We start from the raw sequence: 17,514 nt of genomic DNA, 5'->3' as shown, positions 1-17,514 counted from the left end.
TTTATTTCACGGTTATTGTGTGTGTGTGTGTGTGTGTGTGTGTGTGTGTGTGTGAGAGAGTAGCATCAGCTAGAGCCCAGGGCTACTGTCTTTTGACGCTTAATCTCCCATTGACTGCACGGAGAGAGAGGAAATGGGAGGATTTCAGTGTGTAAAGGATGAATAGACAACTCGATCCCTGTTTTAAGCAGAGCAAGGGAGAGGGAAAGGGAAAAAGAGAGAAATTTTGCCTAAAACATACGTATGCAAGGATTTCATAGCAAAAACTTCTACATATGCGAGATTTATTTTATGCATTGATGTAAAATATGTAAAATATGCATTCTTAGCTATTTTCACGTGAGGTGCTATGTCTAGTTCCACACTATAAAAAGTTATTATTGGAGTACATTTGATAAAAAATACTATGTTTTTCGTTCTTTGTGTCGAAGCAGCAGTTTGAACAGAATCTTGTTGAGCAAATTTATTAAAGTTAGTTGAACTGTCAATAACACATCTGATTTAAAGGGATAGTTCACCCAAAAATGAAAATTCTGTCATTAATTACTCACCCTCATGTCGTTGCAAACCCATAAGGCCTTCGTTCATCTTCTGAACACAAATTAAGATATTTTTGATAAAATCCGAGAGCTTTCTGGCCCTGTATAGACAGCAATGGAACTACCATGTTCAAGGCCCAGAAACATAGTAAGGACATCGTAAAAAAAAAAGTCCATGTGACATCAGTGGTTCAACCTTAATTTTATGAAGCTACGAGAATACTTTTGTGTGTGCAAAGAAAACAAGAATAAAGACTTTATTCAACAATTTCTTCTCTTCCATGTCAGTCTTTGCTGTGTGTTCACGAGAGTAAGATATTTCAAAATATCTTAATTTGTGTTCTGAAGATGAACAAAGGTCTTACGGGTTTGGAACGACATGAGGGTGAGTAATTAATGACAGAAATTAAATACCTTTAATTGCACAGGTAACTGAGCCCTGAGGTTTTCTACCACAGTAATGCAAAAACACATAATTTTATGTAACTGGCTTATGAATTCGCTTGCTTTCACATTTGAGCAAATGAGAGATTGAAACTACCTGTGCACACATGGATGAATCATATTCACCCTTTTCTGTGGGAAGATGTTCAATTGCATTTTCTAGAATTGAATATGCATTTGAAAGTCCTGCTGCACTTTACCTATAGCATTTACCCATGTGATGCTCATTCAGCTTTTTTTCAATAGTTCAATTGCACAATGCAGGCAGTAAGGAGCCAGAGAGAAAGAACAAGAGTTAGAGTGTTGTCGAGTTTGATCTGCCATCTTATTGCGTCAAAGAAACAGAGATACACATGGTTGCCATGGAGACGCATATGACCATGCCTCGGTTTTTCTTCCTCTGTGACCTCAGAGAGTTCTTGCTCAAGTTTCACTTCCGTTTTTACTGCTTGTTTCAGAACATCTTGTCTATTTTTGTCCACTTTTTTCCTCTGGCACTTTTCTTCACCTCATCTTTTTTCCTCTTTCTTTTGTCATCCATCCATGCAATCTTTTTTTATTTCAGGGCTTAAAAACCAGGATTATTTCTTCTGACCTCATTGGGTCACTGGCTCTCATTTTCACTGGCTTCACCACAGGAAAAAATTGCATTGAATTTTTGAGAACTATATTTATGTGTCTAATTTTTAATTAGACATTAACTCGTTTACAAACAGAAGTTACAAAAAATATTTGTTTAAGGCTTAAGCATCATTTTCAATAAAAACTAGAAATTATTCAAACTTTGCCATGTTAATTCAACATTGATGGAGTTAAATTTAACTTTAATATTGTTCATTTTACTCTAAGAAAATTATATTTAAATCAGCTTGTGGGCTAATTCACAAAATGAAAAATATATAATATTAAAAGTAAAATATAAAAATAAAATATATATATACACATTGTATTTTTAGTGAAATCATCTTTATATGCATAAGAACAAATGCATTTATATTTTTCATTAGATATTTACTTTTGTTTACAAAATGTACAAAAAATATGGTTTATTTATTAAGCCTAATTTTTAATAAAAGCTAGAAATTATACAGCAAATTTGGCTGTGTTAATTCTAAATTTGTTAGTAATACAAATAAAAAAACATTCTGTCAATATACAAGATCAAGAAATGTTATCACATAGTGAGAGCGTCTGTCTTGAGCGTTGTTTTAAAATCAGCTGACATTTTCAAATCGACCGATCATCGTAATCTCAGAGAGGTACAGTACATTTCCATTAAGTGCATGTGTGAGCGTGTGTGTGTGTGTGTGTGTGTGTGAATAATCTCTTTATCTCAGACCTGACAGGGCTCATTCCGTTGAGAGTGAGGCTGTCAGCTGAGACAGCCAAGACAGAACGATGGGCAGATAAAAAAGGAAAGGAGCAATAAGGGCACACGGTTCTGTCAGGGCATTTTTTCTCGCTATTTCTATTTAGGCTTGATGTTGTGGGTACAGGAGTGCGTTGGAGGCAAAATGACTGTGTTTCTCTTTAAGACCTATGGACTTGTAGAAAAATGAGCATGTGTGTGTGTGTTTTTGCTGAAACTGGAGTAAACATAGTCTTCTTCAGATCTAGTTTCACAGGTTAAAGGTAATGGAAAGACCCACTCCCATTAGCTATTCCAGGGCATGTTAGGGTGTGTGTTCAGTGCTGTTCATCTTTCTTAGTTACATCTCTCTTCAGGTCATGGCATTGTTCAGTAAGCACTTCTGTTGAGTTTCACACACCCTGAGTGAAAAAAATACAGTAGATTAGATCTCGTACTGCAGCTGTAGACGTAAGTGTGTTTGCATTAGGGACACATATTTAAAATGGACTTGTTGGGTGGGTTGAATGAAGGACAAGAAGTGAAGGTAACTAATCTCTCTTGAGGAAGTCTGTATAATCAGACTGTTTTCGGGTTTACATGACTCCAATCAGACGAATTTCTTCCGGGGACTTTAGATAAGACTCGTTTTTGCAACAGCTAGACAGAGTGAAACGGAATAGAAAACAATGCATTTAAGTCTCTAACTAATATTTATTTGATTAATTTGTCACTGCCTTACAAATGCATAAATGGTTTTAATGTGAATGCTGTTCCAGCAAATGTAAAGCACATGCAAGTTTTACAGTGCAAACTATCTAAAAGTACAAGAATGATACTAAAATCACTGCAGATAAAAATACAACAACTAAAAACTATACAGATAAAATCTGATGATTGTAACCTATTCCTAGTTTGTGTACACTACACTACTGCAAGATACAGAAAAATAATAATATTGTGAAATATTCTGAATGAAAATAGCTGTTTTCTTATTGAATATATTTTAAAATGTAATTTATTTCTGTGATGTCAAAGCTGTATTTTCAGCATCATTACTCCAGTCTTCAGTGTCACATGATCCTTCAGAAATCATTCTAATATGCTGATTTGGTGCTCAAAAACATTTTATTATCAGTGTTGACAACAGTTGTGCCACTTAATATTTTTGTGGAAATTGTGGTATATTTTTACAAGATTATTTAATTGCAAAGCAGTTAAAATATATTTTTTTTTTAATATTTGTAATATTTTTACTATACTTATTTGACTATATTTGTATTTTAATATTTTTACACTGTAAATATCTTTAATGTCACTTTTGGTCAATTTAATGCATCCTTGCTGAATAAAAGTATACATTTCGGGGGTTTTTTTATCTTACTGACCCCAATCTTTTGAACAGTAGTGTGTGTGTGTGTGTGTGTGTGTGTGTGTATGTGGGCCTATTTTGCACCAAAGGTTTTTCTTTCATTAAAGGTGTTCTTGCGGGAACAAACTGGTTCAGCAGTCAATGGGATTTTAACAGTAATCTGTAAAATCAGCTCACATACCCTCTCTGACTGTCTCTTCTCTTTATATTTTCTTAATCTTGTTAAATGGCTTAAAGCATTGTTTAGACTTCCGGTCTTAGATTATGTGTGTGTTTGTGTGTCTGAGTGTGGGTTTACAGCTCTATAAAAAAACACTAATTAGATTATACTCACCTACACAATAAGTGTCATTAAAAAAACATTACTACATTTCTTTAAACCCAGTTTTTCCCTTTCTCTTCTGTATCAAATGTATCAAAAGTTATTATATACACTATTACTGTATCGAAAGTTATTATATACACTATTACAATTTTTTCTGGACATTTAATAAGATACATTCATTCTAAAACAATTGATTAAACTGTGAACATTTGAGAGGCTGCTGATACTTCATTCTTGCTGAAGATGCAAAAAAGTTACAGACAAACCACTCTTTTAAAATTCTACAGCATTTAGTTTTTGTTTGTTTGTTTGTTTTTAGGCAGCTTTCAATAGTTTTTCTCATCTGAGCTGTATAAGAACTGTTGGCTTTTCATAACCTTGCCATTTAAGTGTACAAAATTATTGCCAACAGCCTGAGATGCTTAGCTAGTCTCTCAACCCGGTCAGACTGGTCTGTTCTGTTCTGAGGGGTTTTGAGCACTTGTCAACTGAGAAAGCTGGGAGAGCAGCTAGGTCAGTGGAAGACCAGCTCAGGCAGGCTTTTAGACCAGCAAGACCAGTAAAAACCAACAAAAACCAAACTTTTTGTAATGAACATTAATATCCCTGTGCAGTACATCGTGTCTCTCTTCTGCTTGTTCTTTTGCAATGTTTGATATTGCTTAATATTTCTAATTCTGTTTCAGAGTTCAGTTGCTCAATTCTGTCTTTGTCCATGACTGCCCTCCTCAAACGTATGCTCACACTCTGGAGATGCGATCTGGCCTTCTCTGCACAAACACACAAATGTAAACACCAAACACATGAGCACACACACACACACAATATATATATATATATATATATATATATACTTTTTCTTGCTGTTCAATTCCACTTTTAACTAGGCTTGTGTGTAAAGAGCTTATGGTTACTGGACCTATGGGAAACAAAACTGATTAAAGTCGGCTAATTAATAATTTTTCCCACAGTCTGGAGTTTAGTGTGTGTGTGTGTGTGTGTGTGTGTGTCTGTCTGTCTGTGTGTGTGTGAGCAAGACAGCAATGCAAAAAAAGTACTTTTAAGTACTTTTACTAAGTACTTTTAATATCACCGAAAAGCATCCAAACTGAAAATCTGCAATTAATTTGACAATTTTTTTCCTTTATTATTGTTGTAGTTAATAATAATAATAATTGAAAAATAAAATATATAATAATAATTATAATAATTATTTATTTTAATATTTAGATTTTAATATAAATACTTTAATAAATATAATATAATAATAAATATACCTTTATTTGACCCTCTAACTCTAACACTTTCTATTCTATTTTAATTCTACTTTATCTATATTTATCTTTTTTATTCTTTATTTAAAAAAAAAACAACAAAACACTAGCTTTCTATTTTTTCTATTCTATCTACTTGTTTGTGTGTATGTATGTATGTATATATATATATATATATATATATGTATATATATACACCTCGCTACGTGTACTGCGTTAGGCTAACCGAGACTTGTCATTTGCACTTACATATTGTTGCTCTTTTGTTAGTTTTGACTGCTTTTATTGTCCTCATTTGTAAGTCGCTTTGGATAAAAGCGTCTGCTAAATGACTAAATGTAAATGTAATATACAGTATAACAAAATATGTATTATAATATTATTAATTATAACTATTAATATTGATGCTGTAATATTTTTAACAATACATTTTATTTATTTACGCTTTATCTCTTGTATAAAATTAGCATTTTTATAAGTACATTTTTATACAATTTTGATGTATTTATTGTTTGTTTTTGTAAATTGTTAAATATTGTAGACTAGATTACATTTTTGAAATGTAATGAATTATTGAATGTTATCATAATCTTAATTATACCAATCAAAGCCACAATAATCTAAACGCATATGTGTGCATGCACATTCATGCAGCTACAGTAGATCAATAAGCCAAGTTGGACATTGTGGATTTGTAAGACAGATTGTGTTCTGTGAGTGTAGCCCTTGAAGACTGGTTTAAACTTGTTGGGAGCTAAAAGAACAGACTGGGCCTCAGGCTAAATTATGTAACACTCCCATACATTCAATTAACTAAATCAGCCTGTCTCTCCCCAGCGCTCCAGTCCGAATGTGACCGTCTCACACACAGAAACAAACACTCAGCACTTTTACATATTATATTAAACATGCCATACCTGGGCTGATTCTGTTCAATGTGTTATTCTAATCTGATTTATGCGTCTCTCTTTCTGTGAATGATGAAGTATTTCTGTATGGGTTTGTGTGCTTGTCTGTGTGTGTGTGTGTGTGTGTGTGTGTGTCTGTCTGTCTGTGTGTGTGTGAGCAAGACAGCAATGCAAAAAAAGTACTTTTAAGTACTTTTACTAAGTACTTTTAATATCACCGAAAAGCATCCAAACTGAAAATCTGCAATCTGTGTGTGTGTGTGTGTGTGTGTGTGTGTTGGCAGGTTAAATACTGGAGGGCTTATGTGACATGCTTTACGAGCCACCCTGACAAGACAAAAAAAAATGTTCTTGTATTACTTCCCAGCCCCTCTCGGCCTTTCGAGCTCTCTTTTCAACATCCAGCAGCCCCAAATAGTATCTGAACACTTAAGCCACACTTTCAAATGTGTATACACTACTGTTCAAAAGTGTTTGGGGTCAGCAAGTTTTTTTCCCTTTTTGAAAAAAAATTAACTTGCACAAATTGCATAAACTGGTTGAAAAGTGAGAGTCTCTATTTTAAATCTCTGTTTCAAATAAATGCTGTTCTTTGGAACTTTCTGTTCATCAAAAAATCATGAAAAAAACCGATCATGATTTGTGCCAAAATATTAAGCAGCACAACTGTTTTCAACATTTATATAAAAATAAGAAATGTTTCTTCAGCAGCAAATCAGCATATGAGAAGATTTCTGAAGGATCATGTGACACTGGAGACTGGAGTAATGGCTGCTGAAAATTCAGCTTTGCCATCACAGGAATAAATTACATTTTAGTATATATTAAAATAGAAACAAATATTTTAAATTGTAATAATAATTCACAATATTGCTGTATTTTTCATCAAATTAATGCAGCCTTAGTAAGCATAAGAGACCCCAAACTTTTGAATACTAGTGTATGTCATTGCATTAGATAAAAAAAAAAAAAGAGCATAAGCATACTTTTCATTTATCAAACTAAATATATGATATATATAAATATATATATAATTATGGACATATTAAACTAAGTTTAACAACTATAAAATATCAAAGTATTTTTATCTTAATTTAATGTAGGATTAAATCCACCAAAATGCCATTGAGACTATTTGGTTAAGTTTAGTATTAAAGAGTTAATAATTTAGTTCTGACAAAAATATTGTTTGATTGCACATGGCACTTGTTTTGATATTTTATTAATTGTTTTTCTATACATTCATCTGTTTTCTAATCTGCTTGTCATACATAGGATTGCATGGATGCTGGAGCCTATTGTGAAATCATGATACAAGTCCAAAATCTTTGTCTAGTTGTGTGATGCCTGTTAAGGTGACAGATAGGTGAAAAGAAAAGTACAAGCAGTGGAAGAAAGACAGAATGTATTGGTTGTTCATCCCTCATTTATAGATGCGCCAGGGACGACACAGTCTTTTCTGTTTTGCTCATGAATAAATATTTTCCGCTGCCTGTTGCCCTGTGTGTATGTGTGTTGACCAGGCACTTAGCCACAAATTCTCGCTGAAGCTCTTCAGAATAAAGTTACAGCGTGAAACCTTAAACTTGCAGGGGAAAGGGGGAATGACAGTGAAAGAGAAAGAGAGGAGGATGGTGGGAAGGAAAAAACTAGAGAAGTAAATGCCTATTAATAATTAGTCATTTGATCAGGCAGCATTTTGGATCTGTATTTTGGCATGGCTTTCAAGGGTATGTGCCTGTGTGTGTTTATTTAGCTATACTTTGGGGAAAAATTGAGCTAAGTCTGACAAAACTTCCCTTCAGGGTTCTCATTTGGAGAAATGATTAATATATAAACCAAATCATGTTGTGGTTCTAAAAATTCAAAAGCTGTTTGGTTTAGCTTTTACTAATTGAAACATATTTAAAGCTAAGTAAACTGGTGTGAGAGAGAGAGAGTGAGTTAGTGAGTGAGTGAGTGAGTGTGTGTGTGTGTGTGGGGGGGGGGGGCAAATTCAGTCCAAAACTGAAGCTCTGAAAGGGCTCAGTCAGCATTGCTCAATAAATGTACTGCTTACTCTTGGGTCCTTTTAATACCCAGAGCAAAACTCTTCCTAACTGTGAGCACATATTCTCTCTCTCTCACACACACACACATTTTCTTAGCTGTCAAAAGTACCATAGACTTCTAGTGTTTTTGTATAATGTTAATTGTGATTACTACAACTACACGTAAGATTCTAGCCATTTAAGCAAATTTTCAGTGAAATTTTGCAGCCAAAAAATGTTCATTGTCAGTAGTGTAGCAAAGTATGACACTCAGCTCATATCATTTCAAACCAAGCAGCTTTCTGTTGGTTAGCTTGATTAATCCACTTGACCAACTTGAACCCGATGCATAATCTGCATGAAGAAATCTTTTGCCCTCACGCAAAAGTCCTGATCACATGGATTCCTATTAAAAGGGCCAAAATTTGTGTGCAGAAATTCTCCAAACAACAGTTGTTGTTTTATTCTTAAAGCAACACATTAGTTACATTTTAATCACTTGTGTCTTTAAGGACATCTCTAAAAGGGTGTTTGACCTAGTGGACTTCTGGTAACAGTTTTGTCCACAGAGTATTTTTAACTTAGCCCATACATACAGTACCATTCAAAAAGTTGGGGTCAGTAAGACTTTTTTGTATGAATGTTGTTTTTGAATGATAAATAGTGTTATTGAATTAAATCTCTTATGCTTTCCAAGGTTGCATTTATTTTAATAAAAATATAGTAGAAAGAGTTGTATTGTGAAATATTACTACAATTTAAAACAACCATTTTCTGTTTAATTATAATATCAGTCGTTAAATGCAAGATATTTAAAGTGTACCTAGCACAATCAAATATACTTCAGTATATCTTTTGTTGGACCTCAACACTACTTCCTCACAATTAAAGTGCATTAAAGGGTTAGTTCACCCAAAAATGAAAATTAGCTTGTGTTTTACTCACCCCAGAGGCATCCTAGGTGTATATGACTTTCTTCTTTCAGACGAATCCAGTCGGAGTTATATAAAAAATTGTCCTGGCTATTCCAAGCTCTATCATTGCAGTCAGCAGTCACTTCCGGTATCTGTCGTACGCGGAAGCCGTTCCGGCAGATGACGTAGTACGTCGTATTTTTCTTTAAAAAACACATGGATTCGCTACAGGGGGACTTTATGCATCCCCCGGAGCCGTCTGCGGCACGTTTTATTTTGGATGTGTGCACTTTATTTGACTTGTGGACTGTTCAACTGCAACACCCGCTGACTGCAATGATAGAGCTTGGAATAGCCAGGACAATTTTTTATATAACTCCGACTGGATTCGTCTGAAAGAAGAAAGTCGTATACACCTAGGATGCCTCTGTGGTGAGTAAAACACAAGCTAATTTTCATTTTTGGGTGAACTAACCCTTTAAGCACAAAATTAGTTGTTACAATTTAGCAGACTTTAAGTATATAGTGTTTTTATTAAGCACATAAATATGTAAATGTATTTGTTGTATACTCAGCACAAATTAAATGTATTTCAAATACATTTTAGTATAATTTTTTTCACTAGGGTTTGATGGCGAAGCTGAATTTTCAGCAGCTGTTACTCCAGTCTTAAAGGGATAGTTCACCCAAAAATGAAAATTTTATGTTTATATGCTTACCCCCAGGGCATCCAAGATGTAGGTGACTTTGTTTCTTCAGTAGAACACATATGATGATTTTTAACTCCAGCCGTTGCAGTCTATCAGTCGTATAATGCATGGCAATGGTAACAAAATCTATGAGAGTAAAAAAAACATGCACAGACAAATCCAAATTAAACCCTGCGGCTCGTGACGACACATTGATGTCCTAAGACACGAAACGATCGGTTTGTGCCAGAAACCGAACAGTATTTATTTCAATTTTTACCTCTAATACACCTCTATGTCCAACTGTCTTTGGGCGCGCGCACAGCATCCGGTGCGTGAGTGATAAAGAATTTCTCTTTGTTTTTGAGACTTTAGTCTTTGCAACTTCAGGGATCTTATCTATGCACAATCAGCTTGTAACACTCCAAAGAGAAAGGAAAACTTGAAATCGCATCATATGACCCCTTTAAGTGTCACACAGTCCTTTGGAAATCATGCTATTTGATGAGTGAAAAGTTCAAAAGAACAGGTTTTAAAAAAATTTTTTTGCATGTCCTTACTGTCACTTTTGATCAATTTAATGCATCCTTGCTGAATAAAAGTGTTGATTTCTCTCTTACTGACCCCAAAGTGTAGCATTTTTATGATTATTGAAACTGTTTTATTAAAATGTGTCTGTGCTGCATGTGCTAAATGTGCACTGACTGCAGAGACTGTCTCTCTGAAACAGCCTGGGGTTAAACGTCAAGCCCAAGGGCACAGAAGTGAGCAGAACTTAGATCTCAGATCACTCACTTCACAAGACACCGAATATGCTGTATGTCATGGGTATGTGTTAGATGTCATTTAATTTTAGTGGGCTACATTGAGATATTCAAGGTAATTATACAGTGACATTATTGCTGCGCTGTATTATACAGTATTATGCCTGGAGAAAGAGACATTCAAACTATGATTTATGTTGCATGTTTCTGCAAAGATGTTTGGCAAAAAGTGGTTGATCCTGAGGAGCGAGAGAGAGAGAGGGTACAGATGAGTCAGCAAAGAGTGTTTGTTAGTTTAGAGCTCGTTGTTGGGTTTTCACCAGGCCCTGATGGAAAATGCAGACTTTTTTCACATTTACTGTGTTGATTTTAGGTGAAAATGCACAGCATTTAGTGGTATGGACTTAAACATGAGTTCAGCAGAGCTAAGAGCACTAAAGTCTCATGAAACATTTTGAATATGTATTCAAAAATATTAAATAAATGAACACTAAAGAGGTAGAGGATATAAAGCTTTGCTCCAGTAGAGTGCTTCTGATTCCTCCTCGTTTCACAAGGCCACCACAAGCACACAGGTTTTCATGTACTTTACATTTCCATTACACACACGCATACTGACTCAAGACATACATGTTAACATTTACACACTCTTTAATTAATAAACCCACATTACTCGCAGGACTTTCCTTCCTTTCACTTTCCTAAAGTCATTCATTTACTTATTCTCTTGATCTATCTTGCTCTTTGTTTCAGTGTTTGATATGTGATGGACTTCAGCCACATGTTTTCCCAGAAGACATCTCCATGAAGTGTGTGTGTGTGTTTGTGTGTGTGTGTGTGTGTGTGTGTATGTGTATGTGTGGTGAACATTCACATCTGTTGCCTCATGCCAATGTTTTAAGACCCCACTGAATGGCACACACACATACATACTCCTGGATAAACATATCATCGTGTCGCTCCTAAATTTGATGTGATGCTGGTCAGTGATTGACAACCTCAGGGGATGAAAAGGCAACGTCACTCACATACTTGAGCAGAGGAAAGATCAGCATGTCACATACTCTCTCACATACAGGCACTCAGAGACACACATAGCTGTCCATACATGCTTTCATACACAGGAGGCATTGCATACTATATGCCAGAATGCTATTTAAGGCCTCTCATCAGCTTTTCTTATCTTTGTCACTTAAAAAGCATAAACGCATGCCAACATACACAGTAAAATAATTGTAATTTTAAAAGAAAAAAGAAAAAAGAATGCTTTCTTATCTAATATGGTGATTTTTGGTCTTATGGAGTATTCTAATTTGTTGAGATAGTGAGTTGGTGGGTTTTTGTTAAATGTGAGCCAAAATCATCACAATTAAAAGAACCAAAGACTTAAACTACTTCAGTCTGTGTGCATTGAATTTATTTAATACACGAGTTTCACAATTTGAGTTGAATTACTGAAATAAATGAACTTTTCCACGACATTCTAATTTATTGAGATGCACCTGTATATACACAGTATATATACAGTATATATATAAGAATTTTGTAAAAGATTTTTATTGTTTTTGAAAGTGGTCTCTTATGCTCACTAAGCATCATTTATGTGATTAACAATACAGTAAAAACAGTAATATTCTGAAATATTACTGCAATTTAAAATAACTGTTTTCTGGTTTAATTTATTTTAAAGAATTTTTATTTTAGTTTTAGTTTTTATTTCTGTGATGGCAAAGCTGAATTTTCAGCATCATTACTCCGGTCTGCAGTGTCATGTGATCCTTCAGAAATCATTCTAATATGCTGATTTTCTGCTCAAGAAGCATTTCTTATTATTGTCAATGTTGAAAACAGTTGTGCTGCTTTTTTTAATTTCATTTTTTTTTTAAATAAGGCTCTTTGATAAATAGAAAGTTCAAAAGAACAGCATTTATTTTGAATATAAATCTTAATGTTACAAATGTCTTTGCTGTCACTTTTGATCCATTTAATGCATTCTTTCTGAAGTATTAATTTTGAAAGAAATACTACTGCAAACTTAATACCTTATTTAAGTTTAACATCATTGTACTCAAGTTAATTTAATTAAAAAATGTTTCTAGTAGATTCTAGCAGTTCAACTTGTTTGGTGTATTAACATTAAATCAGTTAATAAAACTCTAAAATATACAGACATCATTCACACAGTCCGCAGACGCTCTCCCCATGCCGAACTGTACTCACACTCACACTAATGTATGGCGACCCAGACAGACAGATAAAACATAAAGCATGTCACAGAGCAGACAGTGAGAGAGGGGGAAGAGAGGGAGAGAGATGTCCCAGAGGCGTTGTTAAATTGATCAGTGTACGGATGGCAGGATACGTGACGAAATGAGAGAGATGGATGGATCTGTGGTCTCATCTCATTATGGCTCTTAGTGCAGGAAATGGCTTTCTACCTGCAGCACTGCAGCTGTCATGTCCAAACTAGTGCTGTAGCATTAAGTAGTTTTTAACAGTATGCACACTTTTCTACTCCATCGGTTATTGAAGCGCAACCATTGATTATAAACTGAGAAATGTATAAAGGTGCAAATAAGTTATACCATATATAGTTATACTATATAAGTTATTTAATTGTACTACACAGTAAGTAGTATAATGAAATCTCAAAGTTCTGCTTTTGCTGCAGAGAAAGGCTAGCATGACCTGTCACCAGCATAATTTGTGTTTTAGGTGCTGCATTGCCAAATGTTGGTGTATTGATGCTCATCTGATTTCTGCCTTCTCCTCTCTCTCTTTCTGATTGAGTCTCTTTGTGTTCTGGTTGGAACAACTTGTTCTGGAGGGACTAAATATAGCTGTGCGCAGTGAGGAGCAGAGGTGGCGGGGGCAACCTTTTTACAATTAGAGCCAAGACTAGAAAATTGAGAGCAACAAGGAAAAGGAACATTGGTCAATTTTCAGGTCATCAATAATAATTTTGTTTACTTCCCTTTGTCAAAACATGTCATTTTTTAGTACATCAATAACAACTTAATATAGAAAAAAACATTTTTTTTTAAATCACATACTGTTGATATTTGATTTAGCTGATATTTCACCTGTTGGTTTATGCTGTCATGGTCATGTTTGTTTTTTTTGGGCAACAATTAACACAAGGGTTCGAGTTTAGAAGACGGTACAGTCCATACAAAACCTCCTCCATTAGTCTACATTAGAAGATAATAGTTTTATATAGAATGGGTGTGGTAAATTTGTGGATGTTAAATATTAAATGTTGTATAATGTCTCTACTAGTGATAGACCATTATATCAGCCAAGCTGATTCATTTATTTGGTAATTTTGAGATTATTAGCATCTGCCAATAACTATTTAGAGGCCAATTAACAGATCATAAATCTACTGGCATCATCAGTAGGTGCTACATGTCTTCTGTTTTTCTTATTTTTTGTGAATTAGGAATAAATACCATGTAAACAAAATGTTAATTTAATCTAATAATTCAGTGTATGTCTCATTTGTCATCAATCAATTAATCAACATTTGTTTTGTGTCTGGTAATGTGTCTGATTGATTCAGGACTGCCCTTATAATTAGTGTACTGTAACGTATGATTATTCCATATTTGTATAATTGCATATGATTATTGTATATTTATTCATACGCTGGTGCTTTTATGTAAAGCAATATATGCACCGCTAGTGCATTAAAGGTATACATTGGTTCATTTTGTGTGTTCCCTTAGAAACAAAACCAAAAGCTATCAGACCCATTTAAGCTGTACATTTAGACTTTTTTAAATGTTCAGTGTTCCCTCTAAATTAGTTGCTGTCTCTGCTGTGTGTGTTTATCTAAATGACTCTGACTCTTTACAAATAGCACAATAATGGATGGAAATGAAAGGATACTAGGCAGAGGGAGAGACAAGCTCATCTTTGCTTTTATGAATAAAGGCCATCAATTTGTTATTCTGCAGTGATTGTTTTTTATGCTGGAGGCCACGTATATGGACCAAGCAGTGACGCACACTGGATTGATTAAGTGAATTGAACATGCATATTTTGTCTTATGCATGCGTGCAGGTGTTAAACCTGCATGTGACTTAAGTGTGACCTTGTTCACCTCTCGTAAACGTATTTACATTTCCACGGCAATATGGACTTATTATACATCATCATGACATTAAGGTCATTTAACCCTGTACAACTCTGCCATGTGCCATGATGCATATGCAAATAGTTATTCTGATAAGAACAGCTGCAATAGAACATAACTATTGATTTTTGAGTTTCAGTTCACCTTATTCTTAGACTGCAGGTATATTCATGGCAGACATCAAAATGTAACGGCCTTAATGCATTTTAAATTTGTATTAGAAAAAAAAAAATTTTTTAGGATTATTCTTAAAACCAAATCTCCCCTGATCAGGTTTATTATCGCTAACTAAAACTAAAACCATTTTCATTACTTGAAGTAATATAAACATTAACTGATAGAAATGAAATAAAATATAAGCGGAAACCTAAAAACACATCAAACTTATGCAAAAACACAAAATTATCAAAACTTTAACTAAAATTACACACATATATATATATATATATATATACACGTATATATATATATATATATATATACACACAGAAAATCTAAATAAAATCTAATCCAAAATGTTACCAATAACTATAATAGTATACCAGTAATACTAAATTAACACTACCACTCACTTGTATTAGAATATTCAACATCTAATTTGTCTTTTTCAGAATGTTGATGCCGCAGCAATATGGAATTCTGGGAAACAGAACGCCGGCGCTCTCCCGTGCACGTGAATGCAGAGCAGAAACACAGAGTAAGGTGTGTGCACAAAGCCCAACAATCTTCGCAAGCACTTTCCAAAGACATCTGCAGTGACTGGCTGCTGCAGCCAACGGGAACATGTGCCAAACGAGAAGAGCAACAACTGCCTGTGCTCTCCGGACTCTCAACAGACAAGCACAATAACCAATCAGAGAGGAGAATGAAGACAGTGGAGCCAATGGCAATGACCTTTGACCTTCAACAGAAGCTTGAACAGTTTGTGTCCAGTATTCACAAAAAGGATTGAATGATTCACAATTGTTGAACATATTATGAGTACACAAAAAGTGCCTCTTGTTTTTGATTGTCGCTTTCTGAATATAGACTTTCAATTGTTCAGGCACTGATTGACGTGCTTGTTCTTTAATTTTATGTAAAAACAGACTGGAAAAGAGAGTCTTTGAAAGCGTTGCGGCAAGATGTCAACAACGCTGATGGTACTGCTTCTGGAGAAAATGATGAAGATTAAGTAATTATGACTCTCACATGGTGTTCATCATGGTGTTTAGTTAACCTAGCATCACACATGTGTTGACTGACGAGTTCATCGTCCTCCCTGTTCCTTTCTCCACCCCTTCGCCCCATGCGTGACATGTTCTAGCCACGCATTAGTACTTAAGTGCCTGTCTCTTTTCTGTCTCTCTTCCTTCTGCTCTCTTCACAGTAGTGTCCTGAAAGGAACCAGTAACAGACGTTTGACTCAGTGACACTAAGCATCTATTTTTACTCTATGGGTGGGGTGCTTCTGTGATGGTGTCCTGCGGTAGCTTACCTCCACAGGCACGCAAGCATGCTAGCTGACCCAATCCACACTCGACTAGACCAATGATAGTCCAGAATGGGGGAGTGTAAAGGAAATAATTTGGGAATCAACCCCCATTCACTGTATCACAGTGACACCCATTGCTGGCCAACAGTAGTAAAATAAAAACAGGGGTGTTAAAAACATGATTCTCTCATGTATAGACTTTAGTCTTTGCAACTTCAGGGATCTTATCTATTCACAATCAGCTTGTAACACTCCAAAGAAAAAGGAAAACTTGAAATCGCATCATATGATCCCTTTAAAGATTTTCTTCTGAATTAATTTAAAGGGATAGTTGACCCAAAATTGAAATAATTGTCATTATTTACTCACCTTCATGTTCTTCCAAACCTGTATGACTTATTTTCTTCTGCACAAAAGATGATATTGTGAAGAATATTGGTTACCAGTTGCCGGTAGCCACTGACTTCCATAGTATAGAAAAAAAAATACTATGGAAGTCAATAGCAACCGGCAACTGTTTGGTTTCCCACATTCTTCAAAATATCATCTTTTGCATTCAGCAGAAGAAAGAAACTTGTACAGGTTTGGAACAACTTTAGGGAGTAAACTATTTCTTTAAGAAATAACACATTTTGCTTGATATGAATATTTATGATTTTAAGTGTCCGACGGTTGTGTTGGCACTAGTGCGTGCATAGTATGTTTGTTCCTGACTCTTTGCTAAACTGTTTCAGGATGTTCCATCCTGACGTGTGATTGCTTGGATACAAATGTAACAAATAGTGATTATTGAATCCAGACTGAGCTGGTCGAACACACAGAACAACCTGTAATACAAAAACACAATGATTCATAACCAGTTGCTCCTTTTATCAGAAGGGGAATCCCGCATAATGATCATTCAAATCCTATAGGATAATAAATTTCAACGATCAGACCGCAGGTTAATCACATCAAGCCGAAGAGTATTACTGAATAATACTTGTTTATCCCAAATACATTCAGAACACACGTTTCCAATATCACTGAAGTCTTTGAGAGGTTGGAGTTACAAGGCAAAATGTGTTGACCTTTATTAAAGGGATAGTTCATCCAAAAAGGAAGATATTTTGAAGACGTTGAGATCCAGACATTATCAACTTTCATTGTATGAACAAAACAACACTCAGACGTTTTCCAAAATATCTGCTTTTGTGTTCAATAGAAAAAATGGTCACAGGTTTGAAAGGACATGAGGGTGAGTAAATGATGAAAAACTTTTCATCTTGGGATGCACTATCCCTTATTAATCTTAT

General features: G+C 34.8%; 1 protein-coding gene across 3 annotated transcripts in view; it reads left to right on the top strand.

The window, feature by feature from the left end:
* The window catches only part of LOC107738027 (insulin receptor substrate 1-B-like), a 58,732-nt gene extending 42,334 nt beyond the window's left edge, over positions 1 to 16,398 (top strand). For 2 of the 3 annotated variants that reach the window (XM_016549693.1, XM_016549692.1), the window contains exon 3: positions 15,357 to 16,398. In XM_016549693.1, the coding sequence (XP_016405179.1) occupies positions 15,357 to 15,364 (8 nt within the window). In that variant the 3' untranslated portion in view covers positions 15,365 to 16,398. Of the gene's footprint in view, positions 1 to 827; positions 1,520 to 15,356 lie in introns of those variants that run through there. The other variant, XM_016549691.1, reaches the window with a different exon arrangement.
* Positions 16,399 to 17,514: the final 1,116 nt, after the last annotated feature.

Source organism: Sinocyclocheilus rhinocerous, unplaced genomic scaffold (genome assembly GCF_001515625.1).
Source record: "Sinocyclocheilus rhinocerous isolate Xijiao unplaced genomic scaffold, SAMN03320098_v1.1 scaffold494, whole genome shotgun sequence".
Classification (NCBI taxonomy): domain Eukaryota; kingdom Metazoa; phylum Chordata; class Actinopteri; order Cypriniformes; family Cyprinidae; genus Sinocyclocheilus; species Sinocyclocheilus rhinocerous.
This window is presented reverse-complemented; position numbering and strand designations above follow the sequence as displayed.